The sequence below is a fragment of the Micropterus salmoides genome, unplaced genomic scaffold (assembly GCF_014851395.1).
Source record: "Micropterus salmoides isolate LMB-PRFRI ecotype aquatic unplaced genomic scaffold, ASM1485139v1 Ms_hic_scaffold_1, whole genome shotgun sequence".
In the NCBI taxonomy this organism is placed as follows: Eukaryota; Metazoa; Chordata; class Actinopteri; order Centrarchiformes; family Centrarchidae; genus Micropterus; species Micropterus salmoides.
Window position 1 is genome coordinate 62,047,337 of NW_024040040.1, and position 27,133 is coordinate 62,074,469.

The 27,133-nt window shown below is 38.5% G+C and overlaps 2 protein-coding genes across 2 annotated transcripts in view; both read right to left on the reverse strand.

Annotated features, from left to right (window-relative positions):
• LOC119898512 overlaps positions 1-2,458 on the reverse strand; it is a 6,378-nt gene extending 3,920 nt beyond the window's left edge. The window contains exon 1 of the mRNA XM_038712668.1: positions 1,735-2,458. The gene's annotated coding sequence lies outside the window, so the exon portion shown is untranslated. The remainder of the gene's footprint in view (positions 1-1,734) is intronic.
• Positions 2,459-8,699: 6,241 nt separating this feature from the next.
• On the reverse strand, positions 8,700-25,825 carry LOC119889974 (hyphally regulated cell wall protein 3-like). Its single transcript, XM_038700986.1, has 7 exons — positions 25,393-25,825; positions 24,743-24,897; positions 23,531-23,554; positions 21,515-21,633; positions 12,025-12,060; positions 9,896-11,655; positions 8,700-8,710 (listed from the first exon to the last, which is right to left on the reverse strand). The coding sequence occupies exons 4-7, from the start codon at positions 21,631-21,633 to the stop codon at positions 8,700-8,702; spliced, it is 1,926 nt and encodes a 641-aa protein (XP_038556914.1). The 5' UTR covers positions 23,531-23,554; positions 24,743-24,897; positions 25,393-25,825.
• Between the last annotated feature and the right edge of the window lie 1,308 nt (positions 25,826-27,133).

The window sequence follows — 27,133 nt, forward strand, 5'->3', positions numbered from 1 at the left end:
AAATAGCTGGGGAAACTCCCTGGGGAGGTAAAAAGGACGGACCGAGACCGATGACAGTTCAATGTCAGCTGAGCATAATGGAGACATTAAGGCAACACCACTGATTTATGTATACACATACTCCCCTCCTTGGGATTTCCCTTAGCGTTTATATCCTTGTCCAACCTGACAGGCGCACCAAAGCCGCTGACTCTAACTCTAAGGAGACTGACCCTTCCTTAGATACAGTCGTCACTGTAAATCCAGATTGTCCACTCTACAAACTCTGGTAAAAGCGGTTGACAGCGGCCCCTGTCAACAAGTTAACAGTGGAAAAAACAGGGACTCTAATCTTTTTAATTCTACTCGGCCCTGTTAACTGAGGATCAGCCTTGTGCGATGGTAGAATCAAAAGAGCACTCTAAGCTTTTTAAATAGTATTAATACCAAAAAACAAAGAAAAAGAAAACAGGACAGTAAAAGTTACAGTGCAGTGTAAGTTATCAATCTAATAATTAAAGGCAGTGGAAAAGAAAAGTTAAAAGAACTGAGAGTTTCAGCAGACCTGCAATTTTGTTCCAGATATATGGAGCATAATAACTGAACGCTGCTTCTCCTCGTTTAGTTTTGACTCTGGGGAAAAGAAAGCAGACCTGCCCGAGACGACCTGAGAGGTCTGGATGGTTCATAAATAAAGCAGAAGATCAGAAATGTAATACCAACTTTATAAACCAACATCAGGATTTTAAAATCAATTTGTTGACACACAGGAAGCCAATATAAAGACCTCAGAACTGGAGTGATGAGATCTGGCTCTTAGTGAGGACTCGAGCAGCAGCGTTCTGAATCAGCTGCAGCTGTCTGATGGATTTTTTTAGGGAGCCCTGTAAGGACACTGTTACAGTAGTCGAGTCGACTGAAGATAAATGCATGGACAAGTTTTTCCAGGTCCTGTAATTGTCTTAATGTTGCTCCTCAAATTCAGGTCTGAGTCCATGACTACACCATGATTTCTGGCTTGGTTTGTGGTTTTTAACATTACCGATTAAAGCTGAGCACTGACTTAATCATTCTTCCTTGGCTCCAAAAACAATAACTTCAGTTTTATCTTTGTTTAATTGTAAAGAATATGTTCATAGATGCTTTAGGAAAATTCAGATTGTATTAGGTGGCTGCCCATCATATCAAACAAGTGGTTTTGTTGGCTGCACGTCCATAAAGGTTTTTGTGAATTTAATCCAGAGGATTTCAAGTTAAATAGTTAAAACACACCGACATCAAAGGGCTGTCATCTCTCAAGGTTGAGTGAAGCATCACAGATTGCCTCCCTCTGGATAATTAAATTACAGTAAAATTTATGCCTACATGAATTTTGCAGATATTCTTATCAGTAGGCTCGTATTTAATCAAGTAACATTAAAATAATATAATACATTATTATATTTATTATATATATATGCTATACTTCATCAATTAACTAATAAAGAGAATTTTTGTTTGGTCAGCGTCCATGCCATGTTTTTTTAGTCCTATTTTATTCCTAAAACAAGACTGTACTCGGTAGATGAATAGAGACACTTGAACTAAAATGTACATGATTTTGTTTAGTATGTACCCTCATGCGGGCACTCCTCAGACAACAAGTTAATTAAGTTATATACCGGTGGACACAAGAGATAGCAGCTAAATGTAAACGGTCACGGTCTGAAATTTTGCCACAATACAACAGGAACAACAGAAATAAAACGTACTTACGCTTGGTTTTTGTCAAGAAGTCAGAGATCCAAAGTGTCAAGAGTTAGTGAGATCCTGAAATGGAATTTCATGATTGAGGAAACATCATCAATAGAATTCTTTGAGTGGATTAACAGCCCTGTGCACCCACACAGGTATTTCACGTTATGTGGCTCATTACTTTAGTGTAAAAAATGCAGGGCGTGCAAGTCACAGAGTGGTTATGATACTTTTACATGAGTGTAGAATCTGACTTTCAGGTTTGTGTTCGGTGAAGTGGGAGTAAGGATGTTAGAGTGACACTGAAACAGACCTTCATTTGTCCAGCTCATGATCAGAGAAATAGAAATGACAAAATGAACAATTATAGCTAAATTAGAACTACATGTAGAAACAGAAACCTATAGATTGTAGTGGTAGTAAGTAATGTATTTATATTCATTAATACATTTTCCGTCATGTATCTGGGAACAACAACAGGAGGTCAGAGTTCATCAAATACTAATGGAATAAATTAAAGGAACAAAGTCTTTAGAGAGAAACGAGCAAATAGTTGAATTTTAGAAAATCAGTTAGTTGATGGGCCATGCAAATAGATTTTACAAAGTGTCAGCGGTTAAGTTCATTTAGATATATTTTAGACTGTCCCTTTATTCGTCAATGCCAGAAAAGGAACTGCAGGGTGGGGGCTGACATTTTTTCGAGAAACCTGTGGGTCACAGGATTCCTGTGGGAAATACTAATAATTTCACTACATCACGGGACAGGGAAAGAAAAAAAAGTCAATAGGATCGGGCAGGATAGGTGTATCTGCCCTCGGTGGGTAAAGCAAGATGCAGAGAGTCTCGACTGATGCCTTTTACAGTTTATTTATTTATTTCAGTTCATCCTTGTCCAATACCATTGTAAGCATTGTGAAAACTATAAAGTATAGAAAAATATAGAAAAACTTTCATACACATTACTTGGGCTAAAATCAGACTGCAATAACAATAAACCTAATTAAATACACAAATTAAACTATCATTACACTATACAACTATATTATCCACCCCTCCCAGTCATATTAATACTCACATTCCTTGAGGCACAGGCCGAGGAGGTGGAGTTGCAGCTATCTTCGACTCTAGCCTACTAATCAGCTCTAAACCTAAACTAAATTATAACTCATTTGAAAGCCTTGTTCTTAGTCTTTCACACCCAAGTTGGAAATCACTGCAACCAATTCTTTTTGTTATACTGTACCTGGTCCGTATTCTGAATTCTTATCTGAATTTGCAGAGTTTTTGTCAACTTTAGTCCTTAAAACGGTCAAAGTTATTATTGTAGGGGATTTTAATATTCATGTGGACGTTGAGAATGACAGCTTTAGTACTGCGTTTATCTCACTGTTAGATTCCATTGGCTTCTCTCAGAGTGTTCATGAACCGACTCACTGTTTTAACCACACCCTCGACCTTGTTTTGGTGTATGGTATTGAAATTGAACATTTAGTGGTGTTCCCACAGAATCCCTCTTTATCCGACCACTGTTTGATAACTTTTGAGCTTGTATTGCTGAACTACACGCCATTGGACAGAAATTTTTATACAAGATGTCTGTCTCGCGATTCCATCAACTCTAAATTCATTATCAACTCACAAAGTAACGGAGGACTCCTATGCTAATTTCAGTCCCTCCTAAATCGATCATCTTGTTGATAGTGCTGCAGGCTCGCTGCGAATGACACTCGACTCTGTAGCCCCTCTAAAAAAGAAAATAATAAAACAAAGACGGTTAGCTCCATGGTATAATACTGAAACTCGCAAATTAAGCAATAATAAAGCAAATATCGCGGAAACTTGAGAGGAATTGGCGTTCCACCAAACTCGTTTAATCTGGCAAGATAGTCTTAAAACTTATAGGAAGGCCCTCCGTAATGCTAGAGCAGCGTACTACTCGTCATTAATAGAGGAAAATAGGAACAACCCCAGGTTTCTTTTCAGCACTGTAGCCAGGCTGACAGAGAGTCACAGCTCTATGATTCCCATAGGTAACAGTAGTTACAACTTCATGAGCTTCTTTAATGATAAAATTCTAACTATTAGAAACAAAATTCACCAAGACCTGACACCGACTTATCTCCAAACTCGGAAACCTTAGAAACAGCTGTAAAACCAGATGTATCTTTAGACTGCTTTGCTTCCCTCAATCTTTACCAACTAACTTCAATAATTTCTTTCGAAACCATCAACCTGCCTCTTAGACCCCATCCTGACCAGGCTGTTTTACCCTTAGTCAGCACTTCTCTACTAGATATGTTCAATGTATCTTTATCAACAGGCTATGTACCACAGTACTTTAAAGTAGCTGTAATTAAACCTCTTCTGAAAAAGCCCAACCTTGATCCAGATTTTTTAGCAAACTATATATCTAACCTATATATATAATCTTCCATTTCTCTCTAAGATCCTGGAGAAAGCAGTCGCTAAACAGCTGTGTGACACAGCAATAGTTTTTTGAGGGTTTTCAGTCATGATTTAGAGTTCATCATAGCACAGAGACAGCACTGGGGAAAATCGCTAACGACCTCCTAATTGCATCAGACAAAGGACTTGTCTCTGTACTGGTTTTATTAGATCTTAGTGCTGCATTTGATGCCATTGACCATCAGATCCTATTGCAGAGACCAGAACATTTTATTGGCATTAAAGGAACCGCTCTAAGCAGGTTTAAGTCTTATTTATCAGATCAATTTCAGTTTGTACATGTTAACAATGAGTCCTCCATGCACGCCAAAGTTAGTCATGGAGTTCCTCAAGGATCTGTGCTCGGACCAATCCTCTTCACTTTACAAATGCTTCCTTTAGGCAATATTATCAAAGGAATTGTTGATCAGGACATGTCATTTAAGTCTCACATTAAGCAAATTTCAAGGACCGCCTTTTTTCACCTACGTAATATTGCAAAAATCAGGAACATCCTGTCTAAAAATGATGCAGAAAAACTAGTCCATGCATTTGTTACTTCTATGCTGGATTACTGCAATTCCTTATTCTCAGGCTCAGGTGAGTCCTGAACCATCCTTTAGTTATGCTGCTATAGGCCTAGACTGCCGGGGGATTTCCTATGATGCACTGAGCTCCTCTCTCCTCTACTTTCTCTCCCTCTGTATGCAACCTTATCCCATTATTGCATGTTACTAACACAACTTCTCCCCTTTCTGGTAGTCTTGTGCTTTCTCGTCCCTCTCCTCTCTCCTATCACTTCCTGCAGGTTTTTCTGGCTCTTGAGCTGTGAAGTCTGGATCTGTGGCTGCGGGTCTCCTGCTGCCCCTGTGTTCCTGCTCGACACCCTCTGCTGCAACGACTATTGTTACTAGTCCTATTGTTATTATTGTTATTATAATCATTAACTTTACGATTATTATCATTAACACTACTATAAACATCTGTACTATTTTTCATTCAGGCTATAGCAACATCACCTTTACTGTCTGTACCCATGTGTAAATATTGTGTAGGCTGCCTCCCACCCCTCCCTCTCTACTTCCATCCCCCTCCCTCTTTCTCTCTGTTCCTCTCTTGTCCTCTCTCTCTCTCTCTCTCTCTATCTCTCTAACCCTCAACCAGTCCAGTCAGATGGCCCACCCTGAGCCATGGTTCTGCTCGAGGTTTCTGTCTTTTAAAATGAAGTTTTTCCTTGCCTCTTCTGTAAATATCATCACAGAGTACGGTCTAGACCTGCTCTTTTATGAAAAGCGCTCAGAGAAAACTGTTGTTGTGATTTGGTGCTATATAAATAAAATTGAATTGAATTATATAGACAATAACATTTAAAACCCACATTTAATCAATACATAAAAGGTAAATGTCTCTTCTTTAATACTACACAGATAAACAACTTGAACAACTTCCCTCCAGCAGCAGCCGCACACAGACAAACTATACACACCTTGTTCCGCTTCCCAAGGGTGTTAACCTTAAGACTGGCAGTTTCCTTTGTTTTGGCTTTGTTATGTGCAATTTATACTTCTGCGTCAAATCAACAGCGTACCCTCTGCGTAGCCCCCTACCCTATGCTGTGACCTATGGCATAGCCTGACGTGCACCTCCTCAAAAATGTAACTACACGTTGAAGCGTAAGCACTGTGATTGGTCGGCTGGGTAGCCTCGCAATGCCTCCGAGCCGACAGGAAGTGCCCGAGCTTTGAAGTAACTTTTACTAGTGGCCAAAATGGTGGCTGTAACACGGTGGATCAATATATTTGACCGTCACAAACTGAGCAAAATGACTTGTTTCACTATCAGAATATGATCCACTTGGTCGAAAACATTTGAAAAGGCTATACCAGCCGCACGTATACAATTTTTTCCCCATTCACGGAGGGCTAAACCAGAAATTAGCGTGCTCGGCGGGCAAAAGTCAACACAGTGGATACTGTAGCGCTACTGCCGACTAGCGTTTGGGGTAATTGCAGTGTAATTGCAGATTGATGGACACACAGACGCACAAGTATAAATGCCTAGCGACGTGCGTAGCCTACGGCGTAGCTACACCGTACAGACTAGTTAGAGAGAGTAGATTAAGTGTACTTCTCTGTTTATTCTCTTTTCAAAATAATTGTAACTCTATTATTTGATCAACCTCTCAGCCTGTTATTATTTTCCATTTAACTCATTTAACCCTGATTGTACACTGCACTGTAACTTTTACTATCCTGTTTTACACTGTTTATTATTATTATTTTTTTTAATCCTGTTTTTATTTTCTATTTCACATAAAGCAATTTGAATTGCCTTGTTGAAATGTGCTATACAAATAAACTTGCCTTGCCTTGCTTTGTATCTGTCATGACTGAGATCTATTTCAGCACCAGCCACTATTTATTTATTTAATTTTTATTTTTCTGCTATCAAAGCAATCTGACGGCGGGCTAGATATTATTTCTGGCGGGCCGGTTCTGGCCCGCAGGCCGCCTATTGCAGACCACTGATCTACAGTCTTGCATGGGTTTAGCCTAGTGGCAGAAAATAAAAATAAAAAAATTTAAATTACTCCAACCGGTCAGTTACAATAGGAATCAAGAGATCAGTTTTTATATGTAAATTAGGGCTGGACGAAATGGCCAAATTTTTTTTATATCTTTCGATATCGATAATTATCACATAAATATCAAATTGTTATATCTTTCGAGTTTAAAGGCAAATATTTTGCTCCAGAGTGAAATTTGAAGAAACCTGATGGTTAATTGTGTTTTAAACTCTTCTTTCTGGTCAACACTTGATACCAAACAGTGGATCACTCAGAGAAGGGGACTAGAGTTTGAGATTTGAATTGCGCTTAGGTCTTGAGACTCGTCCTCAAAAGACTTCAGACTTGACTTGGACTCAAGGTGCGGGACTCATGAACAATGGTTATCTTTAGTATGTTATCTTTATGTCTGATGAGCTTGCTGTTATTCCCCTCCCTGGGTTACCTATAACCTACCTACATAACACATATTACGTATCTGCTGCACACAGCCACATGTGAGAGAGGACAACAAACACAGGTGTCGAAAACTGTTGTCTGCCGTCCGTGGGAGCATACGCAGTATGTTAAAGCTGTATCGCCCAGTCTCTTTAGGACTACGGCTGCAATCGGGTCAAACACAAATATCGTACAAATAAATATCACTTTATGTCCGTGGTAATAGCAAAGGTATGCCTTTGTGAAACTTTACAGTTTCTTTTAATGGAATAATCACAATTGTGGCTAAATAAGTGTTTGCCGTTTATAGCGTAATCAGGCCGGACATTTATGTGATTATAGGCAATAATAGAAGCCTGTTGTTGCCGATGGATTATGTTTTTGGAATATTTATGACTAATATCCTTGTTTATATTTGGAAAACAGACTGTAGCCTATAATTAACATGACTTACTGCTGAGTTATATATAAAATAAAGACATGATCTCTTTTGCAACTATCCTTATGACTCTGCATTATTTTACTTGCTGTGTACCAACCAATCCAGTTAAACCTATTAAAATACCTTTAAATGGCCAATGCAACCCATAGCATGCAGTATTTCACTTGCCAAAAAGTGATAGCAGATTCTACTTATTGACTGAAAGGTAGTTTCTACCCTGAAAAGTGTTGACACCCTCACTAGTTTGCTTTCAGGCCCAACAGACCCACAGACGATGCCATCACCTTGAGATAAACAACACCTTCATCAAAATGGTGTTTGTGGATTTCATCTCAGCATTAAACAATCTCTCCCATGAAACTCAACACTCTGAGCTTGAGTCCCACACTCTGCAGCTGGATATTGGACTGCCTTACAAATAGACCCCAGTTGTGGCTGTGTGCTCTGCATCACATCACAACTCCACGTTAGCGTAGAAAACTCTTAAGGAAACTCAAGAAGGCTAAATTCCCATGTTCTTGTTAACTTTTACAACACAACACAAAGCAAGAGATGCTGTCATACCACCAGACTGCAGAGCAGCAGCTTCTCCCAGGCTGTGAGACTGTTAAATTCATCCCCAGAACTACAGCATGTACAATAGTTTTATTTCTTTTTTATTGAACCATGTAAAAAATAAATAAATAATAAATAAATAATTAGTTTTAACAATAATAAAAAATATTAATAATAATTTTTATATGTTACGTTTGTGTTAATGCGTAATGCATAATAATGATGTAAATTGGGTTGTTCTGTTTGGCTTAAAATGACCAAACTATGTAAAACATAATAGTGTAGTATTGTTATTCAGTTACCAAAATGACACAGACGGAGCAAAATGGATGCTGAGCCAAGCTTTAATCAGAAAACAGATTAATGATTTACAGGAGCATAGAGTACAATAATACAAGTAAATACTGGGGATAATTAAGCCAAATTCTTTCTTAATTTCAGGTTAAAATACAAACATCTTAAGTTTAACAAAAGTATAAATTGTGAAGAAAAAATGCTTGGTTAGATGTAGAATCTAAATTTAAAGTGACTCTGGGTCTTAAGAGGATCCTAACCATCAAACGCAGCGGAGAACTTAAACACATGGTTTGCCTTTGACAGCAGTCAGAGATTAGACAAATTTTTTTCTTTTTATTCCTTCTTCCGAAGCATAAAGAAAAATGCTGTTTGTTCAATTTTATTTTTCATTGAAGGTTCTATTTCTTTTTCAATTTGTATTTCTCCAACACATCTTTAATTAAAATACAATAGATTAAAATACAATACAGGTGTGAATGTGAGCTTAATAGTCCACTAGAAGATCATCTTGTAGGCTATAAGGGTTCCTCAGTTTAAAAAGAAATAGGGTTAATGTAAAAATAATAGAAACAATAGTGCATAGAGGTGTGGAGAGGTATATGTTTTTATATTTTTAATATACATTTTAATTAGCTTGTTATATTATTGATGGATTTTTAGCCATGACAGCAGCATCGATGTGTTAGTGCACTACTTTCGTCTAGAATGAAATATCTCAACATGCATTGGAATGCATTTTTGAACAGATGTTCATGGTGCTCCAAAGAGGATGTGTCCAATTCTTTGGCAAAAACCTGCTAAACTAATTATATTTACCATCAGCACTTAGCTGTACATAAGTTTAAAGCTAAACAGCAAATATTAGCATGCTAATAGGCTAAACTAACTTGGTACACATTATGGCATCTGCCTTAGTCGAGGTCCTGCTGTGGATTTTTTTCTCATGTTCTAACAAATCAGTTTGACCTTAGTCACAGCTCTAGCTACTCTTTGCCACCCTTTCATCTGCCCCAGCCCCCCCCTCAACGTTTTCCCTTTCGTCCATTCCTCTCCCATGTTTGATCATTCTTCTGCCTTTTCCTCCTTTGCGTTTACTAATTCCTTTTCCTTTTCCTCCTTTGCGTTTACTAATTCCTTTTCCTTTTCCTCCTTTGCGTTTACTAATTCCGGTGCCTTTTCCTCCTTTGCGTTTACTAATTCCTTTTCCTTTTCCTCCTTTGCGTTTACTAATTCCGGTGCCTTTTCCTCCTTTGCGTTTACTAATTCCTTTTCCTTTTCCTCCTTTGCGTTTACTAATTCCGGTACCTTTTCCTCCTTTGTGTTTACTAATTCCGGTGCCTTTTCCTCCTTTGCGTTTGCTCATTCCTCTCCCTTTTCCTCCTTTGCGTTTACTAATTCCGGTGCCTTTTCCTCCTTTGCGTTTACTAATTCCAGTACCTTTTCCTCCTTTGCGTTTACTAATTCCGGTGCCTTTTCCTCCTTTGCGTTTACTAATTCCGATGCCTTTTCCTCCTTTGCGTTTACTAATTCCGATGCCTTTTCCTCCTTTGCGTTTGCTCATGTCTTTCCCTTTTCCTCCTTTGCGTTCACTAATTCCTCTCCCTTTTCCTCCTTTGCGTTTGCTCATATCTTTCCATTTTCCTCCTTTGCGTTCACTAATTCCTTTCCCTTTCCCTCCTTTGCGTTTACTAATTCCTCTCCCTTTTCCTCCTTTGCGTTTGCTCATGTCTTTCCCTTTTCCTCCTTTGCGTTTGCTCATTCCTTTCCCTTTTCCTCCTTTGCGTTTACTAATTCCGGTGCCTTTTCCTCCTTTGCGTTTACTAATTCCGGTGTCTTTTCCGCCTTTGTGTTTACTAATTCCTTTCCCTTTTCCTCCTTGGGGTTTGCTACTTCCTCTCCCCTTTCTTCCTTTGTGAGTTGCTAATTCCTTTTCCTTTTCCTCCTCTGTGCCTGTCCTCTTTCTTGGACTCTTTCTTCTACCAATGCCATCGCCACTTAGATTGCTGCTTACTGTTTTAAAATCAGAATTTCCATTGTCATAATTAGGACCTGTTTGTGATGGAGAGACAATTTCACCTGTATTAGAACCATCATTTCCATTATTGCTATCAAGTCCACTTTGGGAGGAGGATGCACCTCCTTCATTAAAATGATTTCTATTGCCATAATTAGGACTCATTTGTGTTTGGTAGACACTTTCCTCTGTATTAGAACCATCATTTCCATTATTGCTATCAAGTCCACTTTGGGAGGAATACAAACTTTCTCCTACATTTAAATTATTTCCATTGTCATAATTAGGACTCATTTGTGATGGGTAAACGCTTTCACCTGTATTAGAACCATCATTTCCATTATTGCTACCAAGCCCACTTTGGGAGGAGGACACATCTTCTGCTACATTTAACTTATTTCCATTGTCATTATTGAGACCCGCTGGTGATGGGGAGACACTTTCACCTGTATTAGAACTATCATTTCCATGATTGCTATAAAGCCCACTTTGGGAGGAGAACACATCAGTTTTTGTGTCTGTAGGTTGTGCTTTGTCTGAATAACAATAGGGTGTAACTTGTTTACCACTAGAGCAGCTTGTGCACTCATTTCTGTTGCAACGGAATATATTGATCAGACCAACTGACTGACCAAGCCGCTCAAGGGATCCACGTAGGTGCTGTTCAGGTATGGAATCTTTACCACGGGGCTTGAATACTTTGGAAAACACAACAGCATAGTTATTCCACTGTTGAATCATTTTGATGCTGTTGAGAATGTTATAAGGATGCGATTTATTTGTACATCTTTGATCACACGGGGAAGCAAGAACGTAAAAAAGCAATAAATCATTTTTGTCATGATTACTAACCAAGGTGGTAAAGTTTTGTAGAATACGGTACTCTGCATGATCCGCTCTACCATTTGAGACGTTTCTACACTGTTTCTTAACATCAGCCCACGTTTGACCACATTTTGTTGGAAGATCAGACCATTGCACACGTCCATCAGGACACTGATCCACAACATTGGGCCATCTCAGAACTGTAGCTGCAACCATCCTCTTACTGGTGTACACTTCACATTCTGTCAAAATACTTTGCCAGACTTGTTCACGAGTATCAGTCACTTGACTGATGTCATAAATTTTCCTGTCACTGTTGTATGGGATGCTTACAGCCAGACTGAACATGGGTTCTCTTCTGTCAGAGGAAACAGACACAAAATGTAAAGCAGGTGTTATTTAAAACAGTGTATTGATAGAGTATAGAAAGTTACATAGACTTAACAAAACTAAACTAAAGTGTAGACTGGAGCCACACGTCAATCAGGAACGTAAGAAATTGTACAAGAAATTGAAAGTTTAACTATTTGCCCTGAACTTTATGACTTAAAAAGTGTCTGTATGGAAAATCATCATGTGTTGTATAATGTAGCATTTAGCATGCAGCAGTCTCTGGTGTTTGTTTTTCTATTTGTCTTGTCTGTATGTGTTTTATTTATTTATTTATTTTTGTTACATTTTTTTGTGTTTAAAAGCGTACACTAGTAACATCTATTTTAATACTCACGTCTTATTCTGGCTGTAATTGTAGCTTGGTCTATACCTGTCGAAGGATACACAAAAAATGTTACCGATATGTCTGATCAGTTGATACAGAACAGAAGTTTGATAGATGCAAGGGGGCTCTGATCATAGACCTGTCAGAAACAGGCTGACTTTTAGAAAGGGAAAATCAAAACACAGCCCAGTGTTTTGTTTTAAAGAGGTGGTATTATGCTCATTTTCAGGTTCAAAATCCTATTCATCGGTTGTACCAGAACAGGTTTACATGGTTTCATTTTCAAAAAAACACCATATTGCCATACTGCACATTGCTACAGCTCCTCTTTTCACCCTGTGTTGAAGGCTTCGTTTTAGCTATGGAGTGATATATCTTGTCTCTATATTATCTTTATTAGGAGTTGCACATGCGCAGTTCCTAGTTAAGGACTACTAGCCAATCAGAAGCAGAGAAGGGCGGGTCATTTAAAGGCCGGTAATAGCCAATAAGAAGCAGAGAAAGGCCGGTCAGCGAAAAGATGGCAACAGCTTGGCAATATGGATTGGAGTAAGAGTTTCAGAGTGGTGAGTTATTAATCTGTAACAAAAGTATCTTTCATCAATAAAGTTTTAACTGAGCTCTGTCTCTACATCACAGTAACAACTTTATGTCCACTGCCTGGTGGGTAGCTATTGTTTGGAAGGGAGAGGAGAGGTGTGCTGCAGCTCACTGATTTTCCACAGGTGTTTTTGAGGGCGTGTCAGACTAGTCGCTCGGAAAGAGTGTTATGACACATATTTATATTTATAAAAATCTTGCATAAACCCTGATAACAGAACTAAAACAACTGTGACAGTAAAGGGTTCAGAAGTCATGTACAATGAACATCCCCTCTACCCGTCTAAAAAAGAAAAGAAAGATAAATAGTACTATTTATGAGGTTGACCATCTTCAACTACAACTTGATTTTGCAAAATACGAAGAAAATAAATAAAAGAAACACCCTTAATAGACTGAATAAATAAGCAGTCAATGATCTATGTCTGTCTGATAGTGCTGTAGCTAAATTTAAGGATGCGATTCCATCAGCTCTAAATTCATTATCTAGTCACATAGTAACGGAGGACTCCTATGCTAATTTCAGTACCTCCCAAATCGATCATCTTGTTGATAGGGCTGCAGGCTCGCTGCGAATGACACTCAACTCTGTAGCCCCTCTTAAAAAGAAAATACTAAAACAAAGATGTTAGCTCCATGGGATAATACTGAAACTCGCAAATTAAAGCAAATATCGCGGAAACTTGAGAGGAATTGGCGTTCCACCAAACTGGAAAATTCTCGTTTAATTTGGCAAGATAGTCTTAAAACTTATAGGAAGGCCCTCCGTAATGCTAGAGCAGCGTACTACTCGTCATTAATAGAGGAAAATAGGAACAACCCAAAGTTTCTTTTTAGCACTGTAGCCAGGCTGACAGAGAGTCACAGCTCTATTGAGCCAAGTATTCCCATAGCTCTCAGTAGTTACGACTTCATGAGCTTCTTTAATGATAAAATTCTAGCTATTAGAAACAAAATTCACCAAGACCTGCCCTCAACTGGCACCGACTTATCTCTTAACTCAGGAACCTTAGAAACAGCTGTAGAACCAGATATATGTTTAGACCGTTTTGCTTCCCTCAATCTTTACCAACTAAGTTCAATAATTTCTTCATCTAAACCATCAACCTGCCTCTTGGACCCCATCCCGACTAGGTTGCTTAAAGATGTTTTACCCTTAGTCAGCACCTCTATACTAGATATGATCAATCTATCTCTATCAACAGGCTATGTACCACAGTACTTTAAAGTAGCTGTAATTAAACCTCTTCTGAAAAAGCCCAAACTTGATCCGGATGTTTTAGCCAACTATAGACCTATATCTAACCTTCCATTTCTCTCTAAGGTTCTGGAGAAAGCAGTTGCTAAACAGCTGTGTAACTTTCTACAGAGCAATAGTTTATTTGAGGATTTTCAGTCAGGATTTAGAGCTCATCATAGCACAGAGACAGCACTGGTGAAAATTACTAATGACCTCCTTATTGCATCAGACAAAGGACTTGTCTCTGTACTGGTTTTATTAGATCTTAGTGCTGCATTTGATACCATTGACCATCAGATCCTATTGCAGAGACTGGAACATTTCATTGGCATTAAAGGAACCGCTCTAAGCTGGTTTAAGTCCTATTTATCAGATCGATTTCAGTTTGTACATGTTAACGATGAGTCCTCCATGCATGCCAAAGTTAGTCATGGATGGTTCCTCAAGTATCTGTCCTCGGACCGAGCCTCTTCACTTTATATATGCTTCCCTTAGGCAATATTATCAGGAAACATTCCATAAGCTTTCATTGTTATGCAGATGATACTCAGTTATATCTATCGATCAAGCCAGATGAAACTCATCAGTTAGCTAAACTTCAAATGTGCCTTCAGGATGTTAAAACCTAGATGACCTGTAATTTTCTAATGTTAAACTCAGATAAAACTGACGTTATTGTTCTGGGGCCTAAGCACCTCCGTGACGCATTATCTAAAGATATAGTTTCCCTGGATGGCATCGCCCTGGCCTCCAGCCCCACTGTGAGGAATCTTGGAGTTATCTTTGATCAGGACATGTCGTTTAAGTCTCACATTAAGCAAATTTCAAGGACCGCCTTTTTCCAGCTACGTAATATTGCGAAAATCAGGAACATCCTGTCTGATGCAGAAAAACTAGTCCATGCATTTGTTACTTCTAGGCTGGATTACTGCAATTCCTTATTATCAGGCTGCTCGAAAAAGTCCGTTAAGACTCTTCAGCTGATCCAGAATGCTGCAGCACGTGTTCTGACAGGAACCAGGAAAAGAGATCATATTTCTCCTGTTTTAGCTTCTTTGCATTGGCTTCCAGTAAAATCCAGAATAGAATTTAAAATCATTCTTCTTACCTACAAAGCTCTTAATGGTCAGGCACCATCTTATCTTAAAGAGCTCATAGTACCTTACTACCCCACCAGAGCACTGCGCTCCCAGAATGCAGGGTTACTTGTGGTTCCTAGAGTCTCCAAAAGTAGACTAGGAGCCAGAGCGTTCAGCTATCAAGCTCCTCTCCTGTGGAACCAGGTTCCAGTTTGGGTTCAGGAGGCAGACACCATCTCCACATTTAAGAGTAGGCTTAAGACTTTCCTCTTTGATAAAGCTTATAGTTAGGGCTGGCTCAGGTGAGTCCTGAACCATCCCTTTTCTTATGCTGCTATAGGCCTAGACTGCCGGGGGATTTCCTATGATGCACTGAGCTCCTCTCTCCTCTACTTTCTCTCCCTCTGTATGCAACCTCATCCCATTATTGCATGTTACTAACACAACTTCTCCCCTTTCTGGTAGTCTTGTGCTTTCTCGTCCCTCTCCTCTCTCCTCCTATCACTTCCTGCAGGTTTTCTGTCTCTGGAGCTGTGGAGTCTGGATCTGTGGCTGCGGGTCACCTGCTGCCCCCGTGTTCCTGCTCGACACCCTCTGCTGCAACGACTATTGTACTGGGAGAATGGCAGCTCCCCGGTGCGGAAAGTTTGGAGTTTCTAACGAGGCGTCACGGTGTGAAAATCGATGTTACTGCAAGTATAGAGGAGTGTAGTTTAGCGGTGAGTGCAGTAGTTGGTCATGAGAATGTTTTATCGGCGTCGCGAATGAACAACACGATTGTTTTGTTCGTTAAGACCATCGAATTGGCGAACTTGTTGGTGGAGAGTGGTGTAGAGATTGGTGGTATTTTTACCTCAGTGCTACCTCTCTCTACGCCGTCTAAGAGAGTAACGTTATCTAATGTGCCGCCGTTCATCAAGAACAAAGTTCTAGTTGGAATGCTCTCGAGGTATGGGAAACTGGTCTCTCCCATTAAGATGATTTTGATTGGAAGTAAGTCATCGTTGTTGAAACATGTGGTGTCTTTCAGGCGTTATGTTTATATGGTACTGAAAGATAACATTGAGGAACTTGATCTGACTCTAAATTTTCGACATGAAGAATTTAATTACGTGATATATGCTACAACTAATACAATGAGGTGTCGTGGTTGTCCAAAAAGAGAGGAAAACGTAAATAAAACTGCATTAACTGTTGCTTCAGAAAGTGCAAATGAAGTGCAGAATGAAATCGCTACAGTTGTTGAGGAGTTGTTGCCGGGTCCAAGCAGGGCGTCGGTTGCTCCTAAAGTAGTAGAGAAGGTTTCTGAGATTGTGGAAAATTCAGAAATTGTTGGAAAAGTCGGTGTAGCTGCAGCTGGGGAGAAAGAGGGTATATGTTCCCAGAGGATAGAACAAGCAGTTTTTGATCCAGATGATGGCAGTAACAGTGAAGACGAGGCTATGGTAAATCCAGAAGATGGTGATTCTGTGTTGGGAGATGAAGAATGTCTTTTTTAAAATCCCCCAAAAAAGGAAGTTGTTGGAATGCCCTGCTGAAAAAAAAGCAAAAAGAATAGATGGCATTCATATGAGCCAGACTGACACTGAGAGCGAAAGTGACATTTCAGAATGTAGTGTCACTGCTAGTCTGCCCCAAAGTGGTTTCTCTAGCCGAACGTACACTGTTGTGGATATTAAGTCATTTTTGAAAATAACAAACAATGTGAAAAAAGTCAAACTAGAGGAGTATTTTCCAGACATAATACAGTTTATCGAGAAGGTAAAGATTTTTAGAAGTGAAAGTTGTTTCACTAATCAAGGTTTACCGTCTTAAGAAAATTATTACGAAATTAAGTAGTCAGTCAGGCGGGCCCAGTGAAAACAGCCAGAATGGGTAAATTGAGGCATCTTTTATGGCTTTGTTTCTTTTGCTCTCTTTCTTTATCCTTTATGGGGGAAATACATTTTGCTTCCTTGAATGTTAATGGAGCAAGGGATTTTAAGAAGAGAGCTCAAGTTTTTGAATTAATGAAATATAAGAAAATTGATGTGTTGTTTTTACAAGAGACACATACTGATGTATCAAATGCTGTAGACTGGGTAAAAGAATTTGATGGATTAGTGATCTTAAGCCATCATACCTCATTGAGTGGTGGAGTTGCAGTGTTATTTTACTCCATACTCTTATAGTATAGAGGAAAAAATGAAAGGAAGGTTGCTGAAGATTAAAGCTGTATTTGAAAATAGTTCTTTTGTTTTTGTCTGTGTATACGCTCCAACTATGGCATTGGAAAGAATGATATTTTTGAACACTTTGGATGATGTTTTAAATGAGTGTTATAATGATGATTTTTTTAATGTTAGGAGGGGATTTTAATTGTACTGAAAATGTCATAGATCGAAATCATGTTGAACCACACATGCAATCCAGAAAGAGGCTAATTCAACTGAAAAAGTCTCATAGCATAATTGATATATGGAGGAATTTCCATGGTATACAGAGACAGTACACTTGGGCTCATGCTCATGAAAATCAGTTATCGCTGGCAAGGCTTGATAGATTCTATGGATTTAAGCATCAATTAAGCATGTTTAGAGAATGTTCAATAAGTCCGGTTTGTGTTGTAGCAAAAAGTTTTGTCAAATCAAAAAGTGCTTATTGGCATTTTAACAATAATTTATTATCTGACTTTTTTTTAGAGAAGTTTTTAAAGAGTTCTGGACAAATGCTAAAGCTATGAAATCATCTTTCTTAACATTGCAGCAGTGGTGGGATTTTGTTAAAATACAAATCCAACAATTGTGTCAACAATATACTCACAACGCCACAAGAGACAAAAATACCTCAATGAGTATGTTAGAAGAAGAGTTGATGAAGCTACAAGAGCTTGCAGAGTCCACAAAAGATGCCACCCATATAGAGCACATAAAAAGAAAAAAAAAATATTATCTGACATGCTAGGTTGTGCAACATAAGGTGCTATCATTAGATCCCGTTTTCAAAGTGCAGAATTAATGTATGCTCCTTCTAAATTCTTTTTCAGTCTAGAAAAAAAAGAATGGACAGAAAAAGTTCATTCATGCCTTGCAGTCTTAAGAAGGGGATTTGTTGACAAATCCCTCAGATATTAGGAAGAGAGCTGTACTTTTTTATAAAGAGTTGTACAAAAGTGAAATTTCTGAAGAGCAAGCTGATAATTTGAATTTTTTTGAAAATTTACCTCAGATAACTAAAAATGCAAATGAGGAAATTAGTAAAACTTTGAGTTTAGTTGAGCTCAAAATGCCCTTAAAAGAATGGAAAATGGAAAAGCACCAGGTATTGATGGCATTACAACTGAATTTTATAAATCTTTTTGGGTAGAAATAGGTCGAGAATTATTAACAGTTTTTAATGAGAGTCGGGCAGATGGACAACTGCCTAGAAGCTGCCGTAGAGCAATTATTACTTATTGCCTAAAAAAGGAGATTTAAACGACATCAAAAATTGGAGACCAGTAAGTTTATTGTGTAATGACTATAAAATATTGTCTAAAGCTTTGGCAATCAGATTGGGGGAAGTCATTGAATCGATTATTCATCCAGATCAGTCATATTGCGTACCAGGAAGGAGAATCTTTGATAATGTTTCTTTTATCAGAGATATTTTTTACTGTGGAAAAATTTTTAACGTAGATTTTGGTATGATATCAATCGATCAAGAGAAGGCTTTCGACAGAGTCGAGCATATTTATTTATGGAGTGTTTTAAAAGCCTTTGGTTTTAGTTCGGAGTTTATTGAAGTGATTAAGATGATGTATTGTGGCGTTGACAGTATATTAAAGATTAATGGTGACTTATGCTCTCCATTTAGTGTCTACAGGGGTGTCAGACAAGGCTGTGCGCTGTCAGGCATGTTGTACACCTTAGCCATAGAACCCCTGTTAAAAAATTAAGATCTAATGTGTGTGGACTGTGTATGCCAAATTGTGCTACTGTTTTTAAGTTATCAGCATACGCTGATGATGTCATTGTCATAATCAGTGAACCCAACGATGTCAATGTGATGTTGAAGATTTTAGATGATTTTAAAACTCTTTCTTCAGCAAAGGTTAACTGGGAAAAAAGTGAAGCCATACTAGTTGGAAAATGGCCAAAAGGTGAACCAAGGGTTCCTGATGGACTAAACTGGACAAGAGATGGTTTTAAATATGTAGGAGTCTTTGTAGGAGATGAAAATGTTGTAAAAAAGAATTTTGAAGGCACTGTTGAAAAGATCAAAGGGCAACTGGATAAGTGGAGGTTTTCACTCCCAAAAATTTCTTATAAAGGCAGAATTTTGATCATAAACAATCTGGTTGCCTCTGCACTTTTACACCGCCTAGCCTGTATAGATCCCCCAGTAGATGTACTGACGAAAATCCAGTCAATGTTAATCGATTTCTTCTGGGACAGAATGCACTGGGTATCAAAAAGTGTGTTGTATTTATCAAAAGACGAAGGAGGACTTGGGTTGATACACTTGCAGAGCAGAACGGCTGCATTTCGTCTGCAATACGTACAGAGACTTTTGAAGTGCTCCTCAGAGTCCAGTTGGATGGCGGCTGCCTGTGCGATCCTCCGGAATATCGAAGGGCTAGGACTGGACAAAACTTTATTCTGGTTGGACTCTCAAAGATTGAAAATATCTAATTGTCCAGTTTTTTATCGTATCTTATTAAAAGTTTGGTCACTGTTTAAGAAAAGTAGGGAAAGCAATGTTGCTTCTCTGTTTGGGCTACTTCGAGAACCATTGGTCGGTGGCTCACGTTTGGATTTATCACGTGAGTTTTCTTTTGCCATACCAGAAAGGACTTTGTGTAACACCAAGTTGACAGAAATTGGTCATCTACATCAAATAGCAGGACCTGCTTTTAGGAATGTGGCCGCGATTGCTGAGCATTTAGGACTCAAATCATGCCGTATAGTAGAAAAAGCACTTGAAAAGTGGAGATCGGCCCTCACTAAGGAAGAGACAGAACTACTGGATCATTACTCAGGGTTAATAAACCCTGATTGTAAAGACCCTTTTCCGAAGTTGGGTATTTCTCCCATTTTGGGAGAACACAACAGCATGTTTTTACATTGTAAAGAAATAATGATTGTGGGTTCAAATGTTGTACTTGGGAAAGAATTGTACAAGGTTTGTGTTTTTGATAAGAAATGTTTAGATAACAAGTGTGATACACCATGGCGAAATATACTTAATCTTGCTGTCGATGAAAAGCCAGAATGGAGAGCCTTGTATAAGTCACCATTAATCAAAAAAACTGGCGATTTACAGTGGAGAGTGTTACATGGTGCTATTGCAGTAAATGCATTCGTCTCCTTGACCAATTCTGAAGTGACTGAAGGCTGCCCTTTTTGTTTGGAAAAAGAGACTATTTTCATGCTTTTATGCACTGTGGGAGGTTAAAACCTTTATTTGATATTTTGAGAAAAATTTTTGATTCTTTTAATGAGGTTTTTTCAATGAAAGTGTTTATTTGTGGATTTAAATATGTGAAGAAATTTCGTCATAAGTGTCAATTGTTGAATTTCTTGATAGGTCAGGCAAAAATGGTGATTTATACCACAAGGAAAGAAAAAATTGAGCAAAATGTTTGTAACAGTTTGGTAGCAATTTTTATAAAATTAGTTAAATCTAGGATTTTGATTGATTATCATTATTATAGATTAATGCATGATTTATCCTTTGAGGTAAGATGGTGTCTAAATAAGGTCCTTTGTGAAATTGTTGAAGAAGAGTTGCTGTTTTCTATCTTTTAAGATTTTTTATTGGTCTTTAAATTAATGATGTTGTTTAGCAGTTTGTAACAGTTATTGTGTATATTGTAATTAAAAAGGGTTTTGAAAATCAAATCAAATCTCTCTCTCTCTCTCTCTCTCTCTCTCTCACACACACCCCAACCGGTTGAGGCAGATGGCCGCCCACCCTGAGCCATGGTTCTGCTCGAGGTTTCTGCCTTTTAAAAGGAAGTTTCTCCTTGCCTCTGTCACCTAGTGCTTGCTCTTGGTGGGAACTGTTGGGCTTCTGTAAATGGCATCATAGAGTACGGTCTAGACCTGCAATGCAATGTCAAGCAAGTCTAATTCACTGTTAAAAATCTGTGTACTGCATTACAACTCAAGAAGGGATTGTTCACACTAAAAAAAAAGGCTAAAAAGACATTTTTAAGCTTATTAATTTTTATTTCCCTACAAAATCACCTCAATAATTTTAGGATGCTTAATGCTTTTCAAATAGAGCAATCAAAGTCATCTGGTGAAAATTCCTGTATTTTCTTCCTGCATTATATATTGCACAAAAGAAAAAATTTGCAACGTAAATTTTTCCAGTATCGTGCAGTCCTAAATTAAAAATAGTGCCAATTATTTTCATTTTCAAATGGAAGGTTCTTGATAATGTATACTTTATTTGAGGGAATTTTGGCCATGTTACATTTTGTGAAAAGGAAGTTGAAGATGGTCCACCTCATAATAAAATGCAACCTTTCCTCTATTATGAAAATGAGAATTAAATTTGAACATCATCACAAGGATACGTTTTCCTCTCTGTATTCTAGAGGAAGTCAACTCACCTGTTCAGGATCTCATTTACAATTCCTACAAGTTGGTTCTGGTCCACATCAGCAGCCAAACTGTTTTCAGCAGACAGCAACAAACCCAGCGTTACAGCCATCCAGCACAGGCAAGCCATCTGAGTGTTTAACAAACAGCATCAGCAGGGAGGGTTAAAATAAGGGAAAAGAATGATAACAAGACTAACTACATACAATCTCAAAATGTATAATCTGCGATAGGTTGTTGCTTGTTAAACGTAATGTTCACCACATGCTGCCTGTACAGTATTTACACTAAATCTTACACATTAAAAACAACTTTTAGCAAGGCTACAGTAATGTTGAAAAATGTGTCAAATATTTTGCAGATTCTTGAGAAATATAGCAATAAATTTAAAAGTCAAACATTTAAAAACTGTTTCCCATACTCAATCTTCAACATATAGCATAAATCATTAGCATATTTCATTAGATTCACAGTCTAATCTCTTCTAGAGACGCAAAGCAGTCAATTGATCTCCACCTGGTGGTGAGTTGAGTCAGTTGGTGTAGAGTGTTTTTGGTCCAATTCCACACACAGTCAACGGAAAGACAGGATTAGAAAAGAATTCGCTCATGGTGGCTCAATTAAGTTCAAAATGATCACAGGTTTAGCAGAACATAATTCCATGTCCAGGTCAGGGGTCAGCAAAAAAGTCAGGCATAGGGCCAATTGTTTTTTCAAGTCATTAGATGGCAGGCCAGAACATAGTAAATTTATAATTTATAATCCACTTTTTATTGTGTAAAGAGTAGATTAGCCACTGCTCACCCCTGGTCAGCCACTGCTCAACCCTCCATGGTAAAAGAAGCTTCGTTGGCCGGCACGCTCTGTTGTCTCTTGTACTAAATATGTGTGTTCCTCCATTTGTCCAAGTTTCACATCTATTACTTTTAACCAACCAGACACTACTGCTACTACTTCTTTTCTTCTTCTCCTTTTCTTTGTACATATTCAACGTAATGACGAAACGCGCTCTGTAAAGCAGTTTGTGCATTTGGGCTACTGTAGAAACATGGCGGTGCAACGACTTCTATGTAAGCGGACCCGCGGTGTATGTAGATAAGAAACATAACGGTTCATTATGTAAAGTCTTTATACACCACTGAAAACATAGTTAAGAATATTATATTGCATTTCTGTCAATAGATCCTCCTAAATATTACACACTTTAAACTGAATGACTAAAGGCAGCGATGACTGATATTGTGGTGTCAAACTAATCGTTGATTGATACAATGTAAAACCTCATGGAGAAAAGATTTAGTAGTATTTACTGCTGAATTTACATTTAGGAATTTTGCCATTAGAATTAATGGGAAATGGGACCATCCAAGGAACACGGGAATGCACAGTGAGCAGTTCGTAGCAATTCGCAACCCTCACCACTAGATGTCACTAAAACTTACACACTGAACCTTTAACTTAAAACTTCAAATAACTCACCATTTACTTGGTTTCACGTGGGACTTGAACGCCATTCTCCTGTGGGAGAGTTCTGGGTTTGACCCATGAGTCCATCCCATCCACCTCCTTCTGAGAATTTTCTTACTATTACAGTATTTCTTATTATACAGTACATCATCCTACGTCCCTTGTTGCCATTGTACCACCACTAGAGGTCACTTTCTAACGTGCTTCTACAAACTACCTATTTTGTCATTTTTCTGGGGAGGACATGCTATTATTTGGTACATAGAGACAGACACGAACAGTGAAGCACTCAAATTTTCACTTTTTGTCTGAGTTCAGGGACTCTTTGAGCTAAATACTAATATTTTCAACATACTTTCAGTTAATATTTATACAGCTCAACTTAATAAAGGAGGAGTGTTCTGCAGTGGTGGTTTTTGAAGTTTGTGATACTGTAGGAAACCATTGTAACTGCTGTGGATCCACACTCACTATAGCTACCACTGTCTACGAAGGAGCAAGAAATGAAAATGCTGTGCCATTTAAAATCTTTTTCAAGTCCCCTGGGGGAGAATTCTTACCTTCGCTGCTGCTGACAACAGGATCTTAAAACAGAAAAGACCAATAATAGAAGTAAAAATCTGTATCTCAATTTTATTTACAAGGTCACATTTACACATTTTACTTTTACGCTTATATATATACTGTTCATACTGTTTGCAAATGTTATATCCAGAACACCTAGTACTCAACTCTCAGGGAGTGAGAGAATTCCCTCACTTTCAGTCAAAGTCAAAATCTTTTACCAACTTTAGAGGAGAAAGGCATCTATCAGATGCTATGCTTACTTTTCAGTGCAAGGTGCCGTCTCAGTGAATACTACGGAGCCCCTGAAGTCCCATAAGATGATTTTTTAAAATCTTTTGCGCACTTGTGGGAATAAGATAATTATCTTGTGCACACGAGTTATTATCGCACAAGATAATAACTAGCTGTAAGATGCTTTGGATAAAAGTGGTGTTAAGTGCCAGAGCCATGGAAATAGATTTTACAAGATCTTTAGATTTTAAATTTATTCGTTTTGGTGGGGCTTTTTATCCAAAGTGATTTACAATTGCTATTCATGCCAGAGATCGCACGCCTCTGGAGCAACTAGGGTTTAGTGTCTTGCTCAGGGACACAGCGGTGGACGTGTCATAGTGAGGATTTGAACTTCTCGCACGGCAATTCATGCGTCTTATCCACTGTTCCATCACCACCCAATAGGTCCAGTTTATTTGGATATATTCTATATTGTGCAGTTTAAATGTGGGGCTTTAACTAAATGTTCAGAGTGGCACCAATCCTTTTATGTAAAAATTCAAAAACATTCAAACTCTTTCACATAAAAATCAACGTCTTTGTGGATGTTTGATTGACTTTCCAACAAGAAATGTTAACAGTCACTTTAAACAGAGGCACAGGGCCAGTGGCCTCTCTACCTGTACCCAGTAGGCTGGTTCACTAATACATTGTCCATTCTGCATGCATTAGTATGCATAATATGCATAATAATAATCAGTTCCCTCAGTCCATACACAGTAGGTGTGTATAGATACTGTATAGAATAATGTAAAGATCTTTAGATGACGGATCAGCCACGGCCACTCTCAGCTTCTGGAGGCTTAATGTGGTTTCATGAAGTTTTACATTAAACATTTGCTAATTGCATAAGCTGAGTTATGATTTTCACTTAAACTTGTTGCTACCTTCCTCTTTAAAATCAAGATGAAAACAGCCCAGGGAAATTTTACCTTCTTTGTTGTAGAGAGCAGTCCACTTTTTCAGTTTTCTTCTCTTCTCAGTGTTAGGAGTGAAGGTGCTGCTGTAGTGAGTTCAGTCAGAAGGAATGGCTTCTTTTATAGAGGCAAGGTTGACCAAAGTCAAACCCTCAGAGTGGCACCATGCCCTTTTTTGAACACATTTTTCAAAAATCAGGAAGAAGGAAGAAGATAAGAGAGACATTCTGCAGTTTGATATAAGAAGTTAAAAATACTGCAGTAGGTCTTTTCTTGCAAAATGCATCTCAGATTTACATCTGGACCAAAGGAAACCCAATGAGCACTAAATAATATTCACATTTTAATGCATCTTAATTGCCTTTGTATAACACCACTTTGGGCCAAGCAGTAAACACACAAATGCATAAATAAATGAATGCATAAAAATCTGCATTTCCAAAACTATATACATTCAAAGAGGCAACTATCATGCATATGCTTACAAAGGCACACTGACCAAGTACAGAGGAATATAAATCACTGATCAAAAGATCATGTCACTCCTGAACCAATCTGTCATGTTCAGCATTCAGGTGTAGTAAATTCAGTTGCAGTCAAGGTAAATCCTAAGTTTGACCCAACTTCATTAATAACATGGTGAGTGTTCCGTTTTTTTGACTCACCGTATTTGTAATAATGGCAGTGCTGATTTTTGGCCAGGAAGCAGAAAAACCTCACTGAGAGTCACTGAGAGTCACACATCTTCCACCACTGGCTTACAGACTTGTTGTGGCTAACATGCTGCTACAGTGGTGATCTGGTTTGATCTAATAACTAATAAAACATACAATTACGACAATAACAACAGCAACAGAGGCAGTATACTCTTAACATCCCCGCAAATCTATGTGACCTGCAACATCCAAAATAGAGTCTCACCCACCCTTGCTTGTGTTAGTTCGCTGATAGCTTAGTCATCAAGAGATAAACATATGTTGTAGACTTCTGCTTGGTGGATGACTAGTATACTCACATTAAAACTGTTCCTGTTTTCTTCTCGCCTCGCCATCTCTTCATGAGAAAATATATACTTGGGGTCTAAGCTGACACATACGTAATAGTTCTCATGAAAGTTTAATGCTCCTACAGACTGGACCTTAGAAACCAGAACTTCTCAAATTCCAGACCAAGGTCAGAATCCGGACCAAACTACACATCATTCAAGATCAGACAGTGTGCCTTTCATAGCATAGATATTATGTGGTGATATACTGTATTTTTTAGTGTTTGAAGGAAGTTGAAGCTTTTACCAACTCAGTGATCAACTCTCACCATAGCATTAAGAAGCGGTCAGGTGGTCATATTCATGTTTCATGTGAACAACCAGGATGTGATTTTTCCGGATTAATCCGGAATTCCAGATTTTCGACCTGAAAATCTGACCCACGTGAATCATGCAGATCTGTAATTAAAAAAAAACAGTAATGTAACAGATTACTATTTCCAAAACAGTTATATTAAAGTTACTAACCCAAGTAACGCTGTGCTACTGAACGCACCATCCCTGACGTGAATACAGGTGCACAGGTCAGCAGCCCCCCAGACTTTATGTTGTTCAAGTCAGCTGTTAGCCAAAAAGCTAAAGGAAGACTGGAGAACAGGAAGAGAGAGATATTTTTAACATCTGTAAGTAACGTTATTGCCATTATTGTGTCACAGTCTAAGATGCAAAGAACATTGTCGTCTGTTGTAAACTTTGTGCGACCAGTAAAAAGTTTTTGACCACGAACAATTCTACATTTATACTTAGGCTAATTGAAGCATCACGGCTTGGATCTTGAGACGTCCTGGACAGGAAGCAATTGTTTATTTCAAGTACAACATAGTTCACCGGATTCACTCGATTCACCACTGACCCAGTGGATAACACTGTGGGCTCACAGCAAGAATTCAATTCAAATCAATTTTATTTATATAAAATCACAACAACAGCTATCTCACAGCGCTTTTCATAAAAGAGCAGGTCTAGACCGTACTCTATGATGCTATTTACAGAAGCCCAACAGTTCCCACCAAGAGCAGCACTAGGCGACAGAGGCAAGGAAAAACTTCCTTTTAAGAGGCAGAAACCTCGAGCAGAACCATGGCTCAGGGTGGGCGGCCATCTGCCTCGACCGGTTGGGGTGTGTGTGAGAGAGAGAGAGAGAGAGAGAGAGAGAGAGAGAAGGCAGCCTACACAATATACACACAGAGGTACAGACAATAAAGGTGATGTTGTTATAGACTAAATGAAAAATGGTACAGATATTTATAGTAGTGTTAATGGTAACAGTCGTAATGTTAATGATTATAATAAAACAATAGTCGTTGCAGCAGAGGGTGTCGAGCAGGAACACGGGGGCAGCAGGTGACCCGCAGCCACAG

Excerpts from the sequence above, each read along its gene's own strand:
- LOC119889974 (XM_038700986.1), bottom strand. The coding sequence starts at position 21,633 with ATGGCTTGCCTGTGCTGGATGGCTGTAACGCTGGGTTTGTTGCTGTCT. Across the intron at positions 12,061-21,514 it reads GTAAATGAGATCCTGAACAG|GTATAGACCAAGCTACAATT; the intron begins GTGAGTTGACTT and ends ATCCTTCGACAG. Across the intron at positions 11,656-12,024 it reads AATTACAGCCAGAATAAGAC|AAGAGAACCCATGTTCAGTC; the intron begins GTGAGTATTAAA and ends TTCCTCTGACAG.